Below are 19915 nucleotides of genomic sequence, written 5' to 3'. Positions count from 1 at the left end.
TTAGCTTCCAAGCTCTTGTCATAAATCACCCAGTGAGCACATATCTGAGTTGCACAAATATAAACACAGAAACAGGCCTCTTAAGGTAGGGAGGAAATCTATGTGAGTGCTTTTCCAGCCTGACTTTTTACTGTTATTTAAAAGACAGAGGGTCTATCAATAAACCAGCAGGATCAAGGGCCAAGCAGAAATTGATCTAAGCGAAAGGAATCTAATCAAATTTGGCTTGGAGACTAACACAAAAGTGACTAGAGAGCTGCTTTGGCTTTGGCTCTAATGATAATGCACCTTTGCCCGTTCTCTAATTACAATGCTGTATAATTGCCATTTGTCATTACTTTAACCCTTAGATGATTAACTGGGTCAAAAATGACCCGGTGAGGTTGTTTTCTTAAAATATATTCTGATTGAAAAATTGTTATCAATTCATATTCCAGGTATTCTTGAAAAAACATGTTTTTGATATAATGCCATTCAAATTTTTGATTAACTTTTTGAACATTTGAAGAACTTGTCATTTTTGTATTACTACTCCAAGCTTCCACAAGTGGGTCAAAAATGACCCACATGCATTTTCTATGGAATCCAATGGGAATCTTTCATTCTTATTAACTTTGGCTGTCAGGAATAAATTTACCGTGGACCACACAGACTAGGTATGTAAAAAGTGACATCCCCTAAAAAGATTATTTTAGACAGCAAGAGCTGATATGTGTACTGTAAGTATTATGTCCATATAGTATTTTGTGTGTTTTTCATGACTGTTTGTATATCAAAAAATTTACATACTTCATAACTACAGTGCCTTGCAAAAGTATTCGGCCCCCTTGAATCTTGTAACCTTTCGCCACATTTCAGGCTTCAAACAAAGATATGAAATTTAATTTTTTTGTCAAGAATCAACAACAAGTAGGACACAATCGTGAAGTGGAACAACATGTATTGGATAATTTAAACTTTTTTAACAAATAAAAAACTGAAAAGTGGGGCGTGCAATATTATTCGGCCCCTTTACTTTCAGTGCAGCAAACTCACTCCAGAAGTTCAGTGAGGATCTCTGAATGATCCAATGTTGTCCTAAATGACCGATGATGATAAATAGAATCCACCTGTGTGTAATCAAGTCTCCGTATAAATGCACCTGCTCTGTGATAGTCTCAGGGTTCTGTTTAAAGTGCAGAGAGCATTATGAAAACCAAGGAACACACCAGGCAGGTCCCAGATACTGTTGTGGAGAAGTTTAAAGCCGGATTTGGATACAAAAAGATTTCCCAAGCTTTAAACATCTCAAGGAGCACTGTGCAAGCCATCATATTGAAATGGAAGGAGCATCAGACCACTGCAAATCTACCAAGACCCGGCCGTCCTTCCAAACTTTCTTCTCAAACAAGGAGAAAACTGATCAGAGATGCAGCCAAGAGGCCCATGATCACTCTGGATGAACTGCAGAGATCTACAGCTGAGGTGGGAGAGTCTGTCCATAGGACAACAATCAGTCGTACACTGCACAAATCTGGCCTTTATGGAAGAGTGGCAAGAAGAAAGCCATTTCTCAAAGATGTCCATAAAAAGTCTCGTTTAAAGTTTGCCACAAGCCACCTGGGAGAGACACCAAACATGTGGAAGAAAGTGCTCTGGTCAGATGAAACCAAAATTGAACTTTTTGGCCACAATGCAAAACGATATGTTTGGCGTAAAAGCAACACAGCTCATCACCCTGAACACACCATCCCCACTGTCAAACATGGTGGTGGCAGCATCATGGTTGGGGCCTGCTTTTCTTCAGCAGGGACAGGGAAGATGGTTAAAATTGACGGGAAGATGGATGCAGCCAAATACAGGAACATTCTGGAAGAAAACCTGTTGGTATCTGCACAAGACCTGAGACTGGGACGGAGATTTATCTTCCAACAGGACAATGATCCAAAACATAAAGCCAAATCTACAATGGAATGGTTCAAAAATAAACGTATCCAGGTGTTAGAATGGCCAAGTCAAAGTCCAGACCTGAATCCAATCGAGAATCTGTGGAAAGAGCTGAAGACTGCTGTTCACAAACACTCTCCATCCAACCTCACTGAGCTGGAGCTGTTTTGCAAGGAAGAATGGGCAAGAATGTCAGTCTCTCCATGTGCAAAACTGATAGAAACATACCCCAAGCGACTTGCAGCTGTAATTGGAGCAAAAGGTGGCGCTACAAAGTATTAACGCAAGGGGGCCGAATAATATTGCACGCCCCACTTTTCAGTTTTTTATTTGTTAAAAAAAGTTTAAATTATCCAATAAATGTTGTTCCACTTCACGATTGTGTCCCACTTGTTGTTGATTCTTGACAAAAAATTAAAATTTTATATCTTTATGTTTGAAGCCTGAAATGTGGCGAAAGGTTACAAGGTTCAAGGGGGCCGAATACTTTTGCAAGGCACTGTAGCTAGCTAACTAAGGCTAGGTTAATACCGCAGGTCCTAACGCACAATTCCGATTTTTTTGTCATATCTGTTCTTTTGGCGTGCCCGTTCAGACCGTCTTTTTCCACTGAGCCTGTTCAAGTATCACACATGCGCTCTAATTCGCAGTCCGAGATGCGCTCAGCAAACTAGCCCGCATGCGCAGGAGCATTGGAGCAGAGAGAAAACCAAGCATTCTCAGACTTATCATCGACACATTTAATTTTTTTATGACTGTTGTCAAGCCCGCTCCTTCCCCAAAATCAGTGTTCAAGCTAGGCGCTAATGCACAGCTGCACCGCTACCGTAGCGCCCTGTCTGTCTCGCTCTTTACTAACGTTAATTGCTGTATGAATTCCAATTTGGGGGACTTGACAGTTCAGACCGCAGCCACATTCTGGAAAAATGTGGCCCGAATGGGATTTTAACCACATACGAAAGTGACCTGGATCGGATTTGAAATGGTCCACTTTTATGCGACTTTTCCCGTTCAGTCGAGTCAGAAAAACACGAAAAAAAAAAACTGATTCGTGCATTAAGACCTGTGGTATGAACCTAGCCTAAGTTAGCTAACATTAGTATATACATATATATATATATATATATTTATATATGGTGGAAAACACTCAGGTGACTTGAAGTTCCGCTCTGAGACCCCCAATTTAGCCAACTTTCAAAAGAGCCACAATATCCTCAGAAATCGGTCAGTGCCTCCACAAGGGCTTAGCACCGTTGTCTCACCAAACAGATGCATGGGAGCTCTTCATCATTGATGATAAAATACAAGGAAGGATAAAATCTATTGCTGCTGTTTTATTTATTTTTATGATTATTATTATCATTTTATTTTTATTCAAAAAATGTTAATTGAATCAAAGATATTTCAAGCATGAAATCATTCTCGTGTGGCCCTAAATATAATACCAATTAATATACAAGTGATTATTCTTCACCAAAATGGCATAAAATTATTCTTCCCCAAAATGGCATAAAAACACATTGGTTCTAATATGGGTCATTGGTTCAAAAATCATCATGTTTTTTCCAGGGCTGTCAAACGATTGTTAAGAAAAATATCGTCTCCTGTCATTCTACCCCACGTTTTTCGCCACAATACTTATATTTGTTATGAAAGAGTTGCCAAAGTTTAAGCCAATAAAAGGCACGGTCCAATGAACGCCTGTGTCCACTCACTTTCTCTGGCTTTTCGCTCTTAATGAGCTAAAACGGCGTCATTGTAAACTGTTTGAGGCAACGCATGAACGGGTCATTCCGTGCACGCGTTAATTGCTTGAAATATTTTACAGTGATTAATTTGAAAAATTAATTACCACCCGGTAACGTGATAAAATTGACAGCACTAGTTTTTTCGGGAACTCTTAGAAGTCAATGGTCGCTTAGTTCACAAATGCCTAGAATAAGCTCTGATCAAGGTTATAAAAATATTTCAGTACCATCTCAACAGACGTACCCCTTTTTGTTACCTTTCTTACCTTGCGGGAAGGAAATCATTCTCCCCATTTAAGAGGTGCCATTAAAAGCACCTGCCTTCTGGCTAGAAGAAGCCAAATAAATGCACCATTTCCCCCCCAACTGTCTCCATCTTTATCACCCTCCTATCCTCCTCCTCTGATGAGCGTGTCCTTGCTCCGTCTTATCCTTCTTGCCTTTTTTCCACTTCCTCTTACAAAGGCTGATTGCTGTAGAAATACAGCATGTTTGAAAGAAAGTATGGTGTAAAGCAGTGAAGAAAATAAGTATTTGATCACTTGTCTATCAGCTAGAATTCTGACCCTGAAAGACGTGTTAGTCCGCCTATGAAAAGTCCACCTCCACTCCATCTATTATCCTGAATCAGATATAGTTGTTTGAAGTCAATAGCTGCATAAAGACACCTGTCCACCCCATACAATCTGTAAGACTCAAACTTGTAACATGGTCAAGACCATGACCGATAACCGATAATAAATATATAATATATATTTTTCTAAATGTATAACCTGAGTTCTTGAACACCTGGAGGTTTACAAAAAAAAAAAAAATAGTGGTGGATTCAACATAGATTTGCCTTTGATCTCATCAGATTTTTCACAATGACATGAAAAAAAACAGTGCGTTTCACTTCTGCACTGCCCAACAGCCAGCTAAGAATGAATGTACTTCCATAAACCACAAGGCTTGGTCTTTTCTTGCTTTTATGGGAAGACACTTGTCTTAATATTGTGAAAGTACAACAGAAAAAGACACATATTCAATACTCAATATACAACAAACTGCACAATACACTTATATAGCTACTAAAGCAACAACTTATGAAGTTCTGTACATACGACCCTTCACCACAGAAGTAAACATATATTGCACATCCATATGCTATAGTAAACATAAAATACTTACAAATATTTCCGAGGCGGAAACGCAACAGAAAGCATTCACGATTGTCAATGCTACCGCTAGACACCGCGATGTGTAAGAGAATGAACCAAACTACTGTAACAAAAAATAAATACAGCGAATTATTCTGACCAGCAGCTGGCAGCAATGCCCGCAAATAGTCAACTGAGTTGCCATGCTAGTGTGTAAAGTGTAAACTGTAAAGCCAGCACAGTACATGATATCGGTCCTATTAATAATGTTATTGGATTTATCGGGATGACGTCATAATTCCTATTATTGGACCGATAATTATCGGACCAATAAATGTCGTGCACCAGTAAAAGTAAACACTACAAACTTTCTTTAAATTAAGGACTACTTATGTTTGATCATGAACGGGCATGTAAAAAGCTCTCCTCATACACATTAGCATCATTGTCCAGCTGCTTCCCCGACGAACGAGCTGTAAATTGCTCTCCGCCGGGCGGTTTGCCGATCGGCAATGCCAATAGACAATTCAGTCGTCATGTGAAATGATCCAGGCTAGTTATGTGTGATTTTCCGCTTCGAAGAGTTTGAAACATCACTCGGTTCGGGTTAGCATGTCGGCTAGCTGTCACGTCTCTTGGTTTGTTTACATTCTCCGAAGCCGGGGAAGGGAAATGACACAAGCCTGATTTAGTTGGCATAAAATATCGTTCGGGAGGTGCAGTAAAGGTGAAGTCGACAGTTTTGACCATTACGGAGTAATTTTGCCATGTTGTCTTGAATAAATGCATTTTTATCATTTCATATTCCATTTAGCACAAGACTGTTATTTGTCATGACCACGCCAGTTATTTAGCTAGTGGGGGAAAAAAAATACTTGGATAAAAAGAATATCCTGTAAAAATATTGGAGGAGAGAGACTGAAACAATGACATTTTGCGGCTCTCTTCGTCACATTTTCCTCGTTCTGAATAATTCCCCCTCAACGGGCTGACTGGTCCTTCTCAGGCCATTTATTTAGCTATTGGGGAAAAATACTTGGATAAAAAGAATATCCGGTAAAAATATTGGAGTAGAGAGACTGAAACAATGACATTTTGCGGCTCTCTTCGTCGCGCTTTCCTCGTTCTGAATACCGTAATTTCCCGTGTATAATGCGCACACCAAATTTACTTGTAAAATCTAGGGAAAATTATTGGACCCGTTTATAACGCGCACCCTAATTTTAGCACCAATAAATAGAAGAATACACTAAAACAGCTCGTGTACAGATACAGAAATCTCATTTTGCTGACTGGTGAAACAGCACAAGCATAGCACATTGGTAGTTCAAAACATTACCATAAACTGACAATATTTACGGTAATAATATGATTTGACAACTTCTCCAACTTACCAGAATCTAGGAGAAAACAAAACAGATGTGACTATTCTTTTAAAGGCTGCTGTATAACTTGCTCGTTTCATCATGATGAATAAAAATGTTTCTTCCATGGATTGATACGGTAAAATGAAAGTGAGAACGCAAGTCGGAAATCCATGAGAGCTCATCGCTGTCAACATGACAGTAACAATAGGAACTAATGTTATTTGGGTTTGAGTTTCCGGAGGGACAGATATAGTTGACGGACACAGGAAGTCTGTGTGCTTACGTTTGTTATGGTCCGAGTTGCGGAGCTGCAATAAACGTTGACTCAAATGAGTTCAAGAAACTAAATTCTGTGCTTTATGAAAAGTGAAAAAAGCAGAATGTAACAAAAACTAAATCATTCCGCCAATCAGAGTGAAGCATTACTGAAGCAAAATGGTGACGTCACGTACCGTAATGGTCGGCAACGGATCGCCGCATACGTTTCTTCAACACAACGTGGCCGTGTCAAAAAAAAAATAAATAAAAATAAAAAATAAAAAAAATCGGTTTATACATATATATATATTAGGGCTGTCAAAATTATCGCGTTAACGGGCGGTAATTAATTTTTTAAATTAATCACGTTAAAATATTTGACGCAATTAACGCACAAATGCCCCTCTCAAACAGATTAAAATGACAGGACAGTGAAATGTGTACTTGTTGTGTTTTACTGAGTTTTGTCGCCCTCTGCTGGTGCTTGGGTGCGATTGATTTTATAGGCTTCAGCACCCATGAACATTGTGTAAGTAATTATTGACATCAACAATGGCGGGCTACTAGTTTATTTTTTGATTGAAATTTTTACAAATTTTATTAAAACGAAAACATTAAGAGGGGTTTTAATATAAAATTTCTATAACTTGTACTAACATTTACCTTTTAAGAACTACAAGTCTTTCTATCCATGGATCGCTTTACCAGAATGTTAATAATGGTAATGCCATCTTGTTGATTTATTGTTATAATAAACAAATACAGTACTTATGTACCGTATGTTGAATGTATATATCCATCTGGTGTCTTATCTTTCCTTTCCAACATTAATTTACAGAAAAATATGGCATATTTTATAGATGGTTTGAATTGCGATTGATTGCGATGACTTACAATTAATTAATTTTTAAGCTGTAATTAACTCGATTAAACATTTTAATCGTTTGACACCCCTAATATATATATTTCTGTCTCCATCCATGTACCCGTTTATAATGCGCACCATGATTTTACAAATTGATTTGGGGGGGGCGCGTTATATTTGGAAAATTATGGTAATATTCTAATAACTTTAAAGTAGCCAACCTTTGCTCTGATTACTTTTTTTGCACACTCTTGCCATTCTATCGATGAGCTTCAAGAGGGAGTCACCTAAAATCCACCATGATTTTACAAGTTGATTTTTGGGGGAAAAAGTGCGCGTTATATTCGGGAAATTACGGTAATTCCCCCTCGACGGGCTGACTGGTCCTTCTCAAGCCATTTATTGAGCTATTGGGGAAAAATAGTTGGATAAAAAGGATATCCTGTAAAAATATTGGAGTAGAGAGACTGAAGCAATGACATTTTGCGGCTCTCTTCGTCACGTTTTCCTCGTTCTGAATAATTCCACCTCAGTGGGCTGCATATTAAATCAGATGAAATCGTGACTCCGCTGACGTCATCCACCTGTTGGGGATGCTCGAGCCCTATAATGGTAGGCGTGGCTCACCGGCAGATTAAAATACTAATTTCTCGTCATCTGCGCTTTGCTAAATTGTTGTATATAATCGAATCCTCTCGAAATATGATTCTAATTCACATAATAATCCTATTTAAGAATTCTTTCTCCTGTCGTAACAGGTCTAGTCACACTGAACTAGACCTTCGGAAAAAAGTAGTACGTTTCCACACCGTTAACATAGCGTCTGAATCAGATACCGACCGATGCCTCGCTTCCACTTGTGGCTTGCAAGAGTAGACGCGGGTAAAGATACTGCAAGATTAACATTGCTTTTTAAGTGATATTTTCTATACTTTACAATAAAAAACCCGTCACGCTAACCAATTGAATGCTAGCTTGCTGCGTTTCTTGCAACTATTTCAATTGCAATCCTTTAAATACCTTCTTTTGTTTAGAATTAATGGACTAATGATTGATGTTCATGCGGGGGAGCTAATGAGGTCTGTGAAACAACAAAAGGAATGTAAACAGCAGGAGCATCATGACTGCACTGCTTGAAATCAAAGAAATCCTGCCTTGCATATAACTGCAGGCAACAAAGACAACCCACTTTTAAGATCATTCTGTATCATGTTAGGGCGACACTGTAGCGCTAGCAAGCTGAGCAAAAGGTCTCATTTGACTTTATTAGCCAGAGAAAGGAAGAAGAAAAAAAAAAGATGCATTGTATACTGATATCACAACAAAGGAAACGGTCTATGAAAAAGAAGGCAGGAATAATCTTTTGAAATAGGCCACATTAACCTGCGGTCCTCTGGGACCTTAGCCCGGTTTAATCCATGAGCGAACACTGAAACAATGCCCACACACATACAATAATAGTCTGTGCGAATATGTGAAGGGGAGGAAGAGCACCAGAGGAAAGCTCAAGTTGAAACAATGCTTAATCACTAGAAACTAACTCATACAAGAATCACGAAACAACGATACGATGATTATCGATTCATGGGTCAGGAAATCCTAAGATTCATTCATTCATGAACATGAGTTCATCACTAGTAGACGTCCAATCGGTTTGAACTGGGAAGGTGCCATGCTACCATGCTGTAAGGAAAGAATAGATCCTTCCATTATCAAGTGAATTATTTTCATTATGTTCAGATTTACATTTATCCCTTTTCACTTGCTGAATGTGCCAGTCCATTTTTTCCCCCTCAAACGCACGTTTGATTGGCTGATGACTTGACCACCCCGCCAGCTAGACAGACGCACACTCACCCCAGAAATACAACATGCCACCTCCTCCACCCTCTTCGAAGAAGAGGGATATTAAAAGTTCTTTTCGGCCAGCACAAGCTACTGTACGAAATGTAAAAAGACGTCAATGTTTGTTCTACTAAAAGTCCAACCTGCATCAGAGTTAGCATAGCATTAATGGTTGCTGGTTTAAATCCAATTTATCTAATAGGTACCAGTTTGTCAATGTAGACCAGCAATCATCACGGTATTCCAGAGTCAGTTATGGTGTGCCGCAAGGGTCGGTCCTGGGGCCCATCTACGCTGTATATGCTTCCTTTAGGCAATATCATCAGAAAACATAGCATTAACTTTCATTGTTACGCTGACGACACTCAACTGTATCAATTCAACCTGAGCAGATCAGGCAAGTGAGTCCGAGATGTAAATACATGGATGAGCACGAATTAACTTTTACTTAACCCTGAAAAGACAGAAATCCTTATAATAGGCCCAAAAAGTGTCAGAGACTCTCTAATGGCCCAGATAGTCACTCTGGACAATGTAAGTGTAGCCTCTAGCACCACAGTTAAAAACCTAGGAGTTCTATTTAACCCAGGCTTATCATTTAAAGCTCATATTAAACAAACCTGCAGAACAGCCTTTTTTCACCTGCGCAACATAGCCAAAATTAGTAATATTTTGTCTAAAAAAAAGATGCAGAAAAATTAATTCACGTGTTCGTTACATCTAGATCAGATTACTGTAACTCCCTACTTGCAGCTTGTCCTAAAAGTTTTCTAAAAGGTCTTCAGCTAGTCCAGATCGCAGCAGCAAGACTTTTAACAGGAATTAATAGAAGAGAGCACATCACCCCTGTGCTCCAGGCACTTCACTGCCTTCCAGTCGAGTTTAGAATTAGATTTAAAATCCTCCTTCTTACATTTAAGACCATTATAGTATGGGGCCATCTTATCCCACTGATGCTATGGTTCCATACCGCCCCAACAGAACACTCCGTTCTCAGAATGCAGGTTTACTGGTAGTTCCCAGGGTTTCTAAAAGTACAGTAGGCGCTAGACCTTTAGCTACCAAGCTCCAGTCTTATGGAATCAGCTTCCAGCTAGTATTAAAGAAGCCGACACAGTCTGTACATTTAAGATTTGACTGAAAACGTTCCTATTCGACAAAGCTTATGGTCAGGCTAGTTGAAATCGGACTAGACTCACAGTTCAGTCTAAGCTGCACTAGAAGCTATAATGCTGGGGGAAGTACAGCCATTAAGTCCTATCTCATTTTTCTCACACTACCTACCACTTGTCTTACTTTATTTCTCTTTTGTAATTTTAATATCTAGTTGACTAGTCTCTTCATCACTAGTCACCCGGTGTCCCCTTTCTCCTCTATTTTTCAGGCGCAGCCTCCTGACTATCCAGACCCCTGGCTGGATGAACGTCCTCATCTGGCTAGATGGACCTCCTCTTGTTCTCTTGTTCCCTCACTCTATTGCATCTCTATAAACTGTAACTCCGTTTGCTAATTTCCATCCTGGTGCATCTTGCCTATCCGTCCTGGGAGGGGAGCTCTCATGACTGTGGTTCTCCCCAAGGTTTCTCATTTTTTTCCAAAAGGTTTTTGGAGTTTTTCCTTGCCGACATGGAAGGTCTAAGGATGAGGGATGCCCAGGACTTGGACTAGAACTTTATTTAATTCATCTACTGTTTCTGACTGTGTATCATATTGCCTCTGCAAAGCCCTTTGAGACAACCTTGTTGTGATATAGGGCTATACAAATAAAATTGAATTGAATTCAATTAATCTGTGTGAACTTGCTAACTTGCAAAACTATTGCAGTCAAGCTAGCAGACCCTCATCTGGATCGTTGTTGGCATTATGTGCATTACCGTAATGCAACGCAGTGGCTTCAGAGTGCAAGTCCCAAGAATGGGTCCATTTCACAGGGACACTGACATGAAAATGAACTGACATGAAAAAAAAACAAAATCTGAAATGAAATCACACATCAGAAAATCATGAGAGTACTTTGGTTCAAGTCTTGGGCTAGTCTCGGATGCCTCAGATTTAGATCGGTCCTTGGATATCTCAGATTTTTTTAACCCCCCCCAAATTACTTTTATATTACAACAACAGCCCCACAGCATCACTGACCCACCCCCATACTTCACAGTGGGTATGAGGTGCTTTTCAGCATGCGCATCTTTCGTGGCACGCCAGACCCACTTAGAGTGTTTGCTGCCAAAAAGCTCAATCTTGGTCTCACACAAAAATACACCCGGTTCCAGGCTTCAACTGGGAGCGTGTGCTTTGGTCAGATGAGACCAAGATTGAGCTTGATGCTGTGGGGCTGTTTCGCTTCCAAAGGCCCTGGGAACCTTGTTAGGGTACATGGCATCATGACTGCTTTGAAATACCAGGACATTTTAAATCAAAATCTGTTGCCCTCTGCCCGAAAGCTGAAGATTGGTCATCACTGGGTCTTTCAGCAAGACAATGACCCTAAACATATGGCCAAATCTACACAGAAATGGTTCACCAGACACAAAATCAAGCTCCTCCCATGGACATCTCAGTCCCCAGACCTTGTTTTGTTGGGAAAAGGGGGTTGTACAAATTATTAACACCAGGGGTGCTAATAATTGTGACACACATTATTTGATGTCAAATATTTTTTTCTTTATGTGGGATTTTTCCCCCCACTGAATGAATGCACTTGTATTGAAGGTTGGATTTTTCTCTTTTTTTCCATTAAGGTCCCATATTATTTGAATTAAAAAAATATATATTAGAAGCTAAAAAACACATCTTTTTCAGGGGTGCCAATAATTATGGAGGGCACTGTATGAAGGCAGCCTTGTGATACAACTGTTGGAGTGGATCTTTATTGTTTTTTGTGTGCATACCTAATGACGCATCTTGGCTCTTAAAATGCAAGGTTGCGCAATAACTTGACAGCCCACAATACTGAAATAGATGACATGAAGCATGAATGTAACTTTAAGAATTATTGAAGGAACAGCCCAAAATTAGCTCTCTTTTCTTTTCCCCATGAGGGCTAACTTGCAAAATGTATTACACTGAACCATCGCAGCTTAATAATGTGCGTCGTCTGCCATTGCCAAGAAGTGACATAATTAATGACTTACTAGTCACCGTATCAGCACGGCTCTTATCAGTTCATTATGCGCAATCGCTTATGTAATATGAATCCCATTTAATATTTTCTTATAGTCACAGCACATATGATACTAGGGGTGTGACAAAATATCGAAATGGTGATGTATCACAAAAGGTTATCGATATGCTCCTACCAAGAATCGAGATATCGTTTTAAAAATGTGTCAATGTCTAAAAAAATAAATAAATAAAAAGGAACCAACAAGTTGCTACCAAAATCTTCCACCATAATAGTGTCTCAGTTAAATCTAAGGCTGCGTTGACGGTGCAAGACGCCGAATCCATTTAGACTGAGAACTAGTGCTGCAACGATTAATCGATTAACTCGAGTATTCGATAAGAAAAAAAGATTCAAATTAAATATTGCTGCTTCGAGTATTCGTTTAATTAAAGTTGCATTGCAATAGTTATTATGAAAGTGTTTGCATTTAGTTTTATTGATTTGGGTGGATACACTGCCCTCTGGTCTGCCTTATTTCACACAGGTGAATCCAGTTGCTCCCTGTTAAGACCAACATAGGCAAAGTTTTTGTTTGAGCTAATTGTTTTATATTTTTTAATGCAATTGTAATTTAGCTTATAAGGATATTTAGCCATTGTTTGTGGGATTTTGTGTCCGAACAATCTGTTAAGAGCATTGACCGTTTGAGGCTCTACTCAGGTATTTTAATTTTTCATGTTCCTTATCCGATTACTCGATTATTCAAACTAACTAGTTCATCGATTAATCGACTACTAAAATAATCAAAAGCTGCAGCCCTACTGGGAAGATTCGTTCATTCGAAACCAGGGCATTCACAATCATTCTGTCCTATTTTCAGGGCATTTACAGGTCATTTCCTGTTGAGTTTGAGCCACTGCCTATTCATTTCGGTGATTCCCAGGTCAATTCCTGTTCTGTAACTTAAAATAAACAGGAAGTGACCCGTAAAATACCCCAGAATCAACAGGAAGTAACTGAAAATGAACAGGAAAATGACCTTAAATAGCCCAAAATTACCTCATTGCCTGGCATTGGCTGCCACTGACGGCCATCGACCTTCAATCTGTTTGAAGTGGGAGGGATGGCAGCGAATGAACGAATGTTCATTCGCTGCCACCCTCCCACTTCAAATGCATTGGACGTCACTCTTGATAAACTCATTCCAATTCACAGCAGAAGCTTGTTTTTCTGTTTGCTATGTTTGTAGAATATCCTAGAATGATTTCCTGACTAAAGTATCAATAATCGTTGTATCGCCATATCGTCAGATCATCAGATCATCGTTATCGTGAGCTTTGTATCGTATCGTATCGTATCGTGAGGTACCAAGAGGTTCCCACTCCGATATGATACCAATTATTTTCTTATTAACTAAGGCTGAGGCTTTGTTGTTGGTCCTCAACACAGTTCACCAAAAGCGTCTTTGAGTTAAATTGTTTATGGAAACAATCGGGAGTTTTGAAGCAGCGTATTGTGAAGCTCAAGGGTTGTAATTAAAAGCAAACGCTTTACTTCACGTCCTATTAATTTCTGGAGCTTCCGAGCAAATTTCCTTTGTGTGTTTACTTAGACTCATCTTATTCAACCTACAAATAAAGGGACTAGAAAATTAGAGATAACAGCAACTTTGTTCTAACCACTTCTGAAACGCTCCACGGAAAGACAATGCTATCGCCGTACATGTAAAACAAAAAACGTTCACTAGAAGAAAGCACATACATTGATCCATTAATGCTCAAGAGTAGCTAGAAAGCTAGAAATTCATGCTTTAAGGCATTTCTCATCTTGGTCTGTCTGAAGTGGCATATTTATTGCTATGGTCCTGACCCAAATGCTAATGATAGCTATTAAGGCTAGGCTGGCTAATGACATCAAGGGAGCCGTGAATGTGGCGGAACCGACTTGGGTGTTTTCATGTGGGTATGATAATGTTAATGGGATTAACACGGCGTACCTAAACCCGCACTGAGATAAGCACAGTGAGGGCCTATTAAAAATACATTGACAACAATGGAGTAACACAGGAAAGCTGTGAGGATGAATACGTCTTACGGTTCACATCTCCCCGACAGTGCTCACACAAAGCAGTGCACTTTCAAACCATACACCTATCCCACACTGTCAAAATCTTGAACATCTATACGAATAATTAAGGTTTTTTTGGGGTTTTTTTTTAGCCGTAGCTGCAACGTGCTGGCTAGCATTCGCGTCAGTTTTCCCCGGCAATTTCTCCTCCTTGTCCTTATTGCGAAATTGGTATCTGGAGAGTCTGTCGTTAGCATCACCCTTAGTTGTGCATATTTAAACCCGCACTATAAGGCGCACCTGACTGTAGCCGCCACCCACCAAATGATATTTACACCAAAAGATATTGTTAAGATAATCAATCAAGGTTTATTAAATATTTGCTTTTACCAATGAATGCTTATAATCAAGTTTAAGTGTTGATGATTGATTGCTAGAATAGGACGCTTCATGATTGACTGCCATAAAGAGATATTTTTGTGTTTGATTACCTTAGACATGTTTAACTCTTGATAAAACTGCCTTGTCACTCCGACCGGTTCTACAGGTCAACTTCCAGGACAAGCCACAGACATGAACTCATTTGCTCCCAAAAACGTAAAAATATGTTCTATTTTCAACCCTTAAATACCTGCAACATGAAGCAATGATCACTGAATCCCAAAATTTGAAAAATAAGGTCTTAATGAAACCTTTTTTTCAAATTTGTAAAAAGAAAAGACAAAATGAATATGTGTAATCAGCGCTCTAATATCTATAACCCTTGCTAATTCCTGTTTTTTTTTTTTTCATGGAAACTGCAGATGCATGTGTTGACTTGCATCAATCATTTTTTTTTTCCAAAAAGAAATGTCAAAATTCTGAATTACTCCCAAATCATGAAATTTTAGGTGTATCAAATGTGATACATTTGGCAATAAAGGGTTATTTTTTTCAGTGTCCCAAAGACGTATTTATACATCTTATATGTTTTTATTTATTTATTATTATTTTTTTTTTTTATAAAAGACATCTCTGGGTCCTGATTCAACTGAGCTCCAAAGCACAAAGCTGAAAATCAATTTTAAAGCAATAAAACTGGCCACTGGATGGCAGTAGCGCATTTAGTAAGACCCGCAACCCAATTCAACAGCAACGAAAGGCTGGGCAGCATGGTCGGAACGCTGGAGGAATGATGCCAGGCGGCGGACGACCGAGCAGAACAACCGAGAGGACGCCCGGGATGCAAGGCGCTGGACGACCGAGCAGAACGACTGGGACCACCAGTGCAGCGGGCTCGCCGAGCAGACCCCGCAGAGACAAAAAAAAAAAATCCATCTTTATGAGACAGGCAACGAGGAGGGAAAAGTTTACCCGGCTGACGCAGCGACAACAGCGTCATCTCAGCGACAACAGCGTCTCTCAGTTAGTCAAGTGTATATAAATTGTTACTTTTCTGTCAAAAGCTCTGTTTATTTGGTGGGCCTCGCGTGTGGCTGGATGTGATAGGACGCGCTCGGGTGGGGGTTCCCGGTGCCGGGAGTGGCGATGGGGCGGCGTAAGGTCGGTCACCAACGAGCTTACACTCACAAGGGATTCACACGATTACTGAGTTCCAAATCACAGAGCTGATTTGTGTACACTCTACCCCTTTCAATCACTTCGCTGATAAACTCCCCCACCCCCGTCCCCCTGTTTCCCTGGTTAACAGCCCCCCCCCCCCCCCCCATATGAAAAAAAAAGCTCTATTTGTCTTATTCTTTATGATATTTTGTAAAAGGAAAACATTATTCAGATGTTTGGGATGTAACTAAAGCAAAAAATAGATGTTTGAAATGCATGTGTTTACAAAAAGCTAATTTTCTCAGTTTTTTTCATCGGAAATTGGAAAATTGCTCAAACTAAGCTATTTTCTAATGCTGATTTCTAGAATGGACAAAGATTTGAACTTACTTTTATACTTTTAAACAAATACAAGGGGTGGTGCCCTTTACCTTTTAGGGCAAGACATCCGTCTGTTACTCGGGCCAACCCTCAAATAAAAAGAAAGGTGCGGGAGGGGTAGGTTAGGGCAATTTTCGTGACTGCATAATGTCATCTAATATTCCACTGTTTAGTTCCTCCCGCTCTCCTTGCGCAACTTCACAAAAAACTGAGTGCCTACGCTCCTTATTTTTGGTAATATTACAAATATCTACCAAAGGATTATTGTTTGAAGTTGACGGATATTAAGCGGCCACACTTTATTTGACAGTGCCATCATATGACATAGACCAAATGAACCACCATGAAGCTTTGAACTAATTGGCTGCAAAGCTTCATTGCTTCAAGAAGCCATCACTGCTCCCTTGAGGGAGACAGTCAACCTCTTCTGCCATCTGCTGTCAACACTGTTTTTCTCCAACATGCCTCCTAGCATGCATTGCAGCTCTACAGATGTAAATAGCAATCAAAATTCATGTTCTGTTCTAATTATTTCTTCAGTTACTGTTCCAGGTTTTTCATTAATTGCTAGTTATGGCATTTTGGTTGTGTTTTTTTTTACCTCTCTGGTATTCTGCGCTGAAGTCTTAGCGTCATCTTTGGTGGACGGCCACTCCTTGGGAGAGAAGCAACAGTGCCAAACTCTCTCCATTTGTAGACAACTTCTCTGAGTGTCGATTGATGAACATTCTGACTTTTAGAGATGGTTTTGTATAATTTCCCAGCTTTATACAAATCAACAATCCTTGATCACAGCTCTTCAGACAGCTCTTTTGACCGAGCAATGATGCACATCTAAAATGCATCTCATCAAGACAATTCTTTCCAGGTGTGTGTTTTATAGTGGGCAGGGCAACTCTAAACCACACATCAGAGATTGGGCACACACCTGATCTAAAATGTTTGGTAAAAATTGGTTTCAATTGCTCTTTCAGTCTCCTTAGGCAGAGGGTTCACTTGCTTATTTTCCCAACTTCTGTCATTTTTTGCATGCTATCCTCATTAAAATATGAAAAGTTATAAATGTTTGGGTGGTTTTAGTTAGAGCAGACACTGTATTTTCATCTGTGTGATTCTGACAAAGATCAGATCACATTAGATGGGGATTTTATGCAGAAATGTGAGAAAGTCCAAAAGGTTCAGTTACTTTTTCATATCACTGTAAATCGGTTCTGCGTTAATGGCGCAGGTCTGCAGAAGCATAAATAAGTTTTCAATAATAAAGCAATATATGAGGTCAACCATTCCAGTGTAAAAAGTGCCTACCGGTGTTGTTGCGATAGGGGCCAGAGTCAGGCCCTTGGCTCTGGCTTAGGCTCCTCATGGGACCCTTGTTGTGGTACACGCGTTCCTCATATATGGGGTCTATATGGTGCTCGGGGGAACCCAAGGGTCGGAGGGGCTCCTGGCTGTGCTGACTACTGTAGGAGCCACGAGAGCCTGAAGTAAATGGAAAGGAGAGAAAAAAGTTACAAAGTGGTAAAATCCCCCACTACATGTCAGATCGATTTTTAGATTCGAGAAGGAAAAGAGATTTTAGCTAGGCAATGAAAAAATATGAATCAACAGGAGGTCAAAATGACCCTGAGGCTGAAGAGGGTGAAGCCAAATATGATGTTATGAAGGTGGAAAGTATATGAATAAGAAAAGAGGTGAATGCGCTCGGATTTGGAAGGCAAGGAGTTTCAGAAAGCAACAAGTGTGAAGGTGTAATAGAAAGATTATTCTCCTTCAAGAACCTTACCATTTGTACCTTATTTTCACCCATTTGGCTGTAAGGTATTAAAAAAGTGCACCATTTACATATTGATAAGGGCGTATTCAACGGCAGACATTAAGAAGGAGCAAGTAAGTAGACCATGGTGACATGGGCACAAGAAGAAATGACGGATAATGAGCAGAAGGAAACAGAAAAGAAAAATGTCACTGCATTTCATTTTTTTTTTTAATCTACCGACTACACATTGCTGTTTGTCAGCAATAAAATAATGAGATGCCGGGTGTTTGGAAGGAGGTCCAAATTCGCAGGGCGAAGAAGACATTGACAGCAGACATTTGTTCATTATATTGGCGAACAACTGTAAGGCAGAGGATGACAAACGGACATTAAATGAAGAAAAAAGTAGAGAAAAAGAATGAAAATGAGCCTGTGTGTGTATTTATAGTTCATACACACATATATACTGTAGGTATGTATACAACAGCTGGAGTCTCGTGCGCCATTTTGTTTCTTTTTCTTTTTCATTTTTTAAAAATTTATTATTTTTAATAATGTTGACTTTTGTTTTGTGATGCATGCTTGTGCATAGAGCACGCGAGTAAGAGCGCATGTACACGCGAAGAACATATTTACGTGAGGAAGAGCACACACACAAAGTCACGAAGAACACACAAAGAAGTCACGCAAGCGAGAGAGAGAGAGGGCACGGTTTAGAGCTGCAAGCCTGCGCGCACATTTGTTGCTTGTGAAACATCCATAGAGTTAACACCTGTATTTAACACCTTTTGTATGGTTTATTGTGTGTTTTCAATTGTGGTCAAATCCTTGGGGTGAGTTTATGTGATTATTTCTGATGATGTGCGGACGCTAACTGATACATGCTAATCATTTGTGTGGATCGTTATTGCTATATCAGCAGCTGGTGATGAACGCAAATTTGAATTGCTGTTATTGAAGATGACTGATTTAATTTTAGTTTCATTCTGCAAGTGTTGATGTCATGAGCGCTTAGCTCACTGTCTAGCTAGGACTTAGCTCTAACATCTTCACGAAGACAGTACAATGGCGTATAATACGTGCTTTTGAATAGTTATTTTGAGATTTGGCGTGTATTTGGGGGCACTTAAAGGGTTAATTCCGACTTACGGGGTCATTCGGGTTACGTTGCTAGCATAGGAATGGAAGTCGTTCGTAACCCTGGGTAAACCCAAGGTTACGACAGACCTGACTTACGCAATTTCAGCTTTATGACGCTGGAGTGTCATCGTATTTATTTATTTATTTATTTTTTTTTTTAATATTGACTTGTTTTGGAAGCATATTTTTATTTTGGCGCAGAAAGTGTAGAGCAGGTAGTTGTTCCGCACGCCAGCGCATGTACAGACTCGCCCGCCGCACACACCCACATGGAGAGCAGCCAAGTGACAGAGGTGACAGCTTGCGCGCAAATTTGTTGCTTGTGAAGCATCCAGAGGTGACAGCTGAATATAACCCCTTTTGTACTGTTTATTGTGCTCTTTTAATTGTGGACGATTACTTGAAGCGTGTTTATGTGATTGTTTTTAATGATGTACGGACGCTAACTGATACACGCTAATCGTTTGTTATTGCTGTATTAGCAGCTACTTGTAAACGCAAATTTGAATTGCTGTTATTGAAATTTAATCAGTTTCATCTTCAAGTTTATTTAAGATTCATTCTGCAAGTGTTGATGTCATGAGCAGCTGAATAAAGTCAGCAAACCACACGGACGTCTGACATCGTCATTTCGGAGCTTAGCTCACTGTGTAGCTAGGACTTCGCTCCAAAGTCTTGACGAGGACAGTACAATGACGGATAATGCATGCTTTTGGATGCTTTATTTTTCTTAAAGGGTGTTTTAAGGTATTTAAAGGGTTAATTCCAACTTACG

The 19915-nt window shown here is 39.6% G+C and overlaps 1 protein-coding gene across 10 annotated transcripts in view; it reads right to left on the bottom strand.

The window, feature by feature from the left end:
* ctnnd2a (catenin (cadherin-associated protein), delta 2a) overlaps nucleotides 1–19915 on the bottom strand; it is a 542938-nt gene that overhangs the window by 233161 nt on the left and 289862 nt on the right. For all 10 annotated transcript variants that reach the window (XM_057823756.1, XM_057823762.1, XM_057823757.1 and 7 more), the window contains one exon: nucleotides 17550–17723. In XM_057823756.1, coding sequence (XP_057679739.1) covers nucleotides 17550–17723 — 174 coding nt within the window. The remainder of the gene's footprint in view (nucleotides 1–17549; nucleotides 17724–19915) is intronic.

Source organism: Corythoichthys intestinalis, chromosome 20, assembly GCF_030265065.1.
Source record: "Corythoichthys intestinalis isolate RoL2023-P3 chromosome 20, ASM3026506v1, whole genome shotgun sequence".
NCBI lineage: Eukaryota > Metazoa > Chordata > Actinopteri > Syngnathiformes > Syngnathidae > Corythoichthys > Corythoichthys intestinalis.
This window is presented reverse-complemented; position numbering and strand designations above follow the sequence as displayed.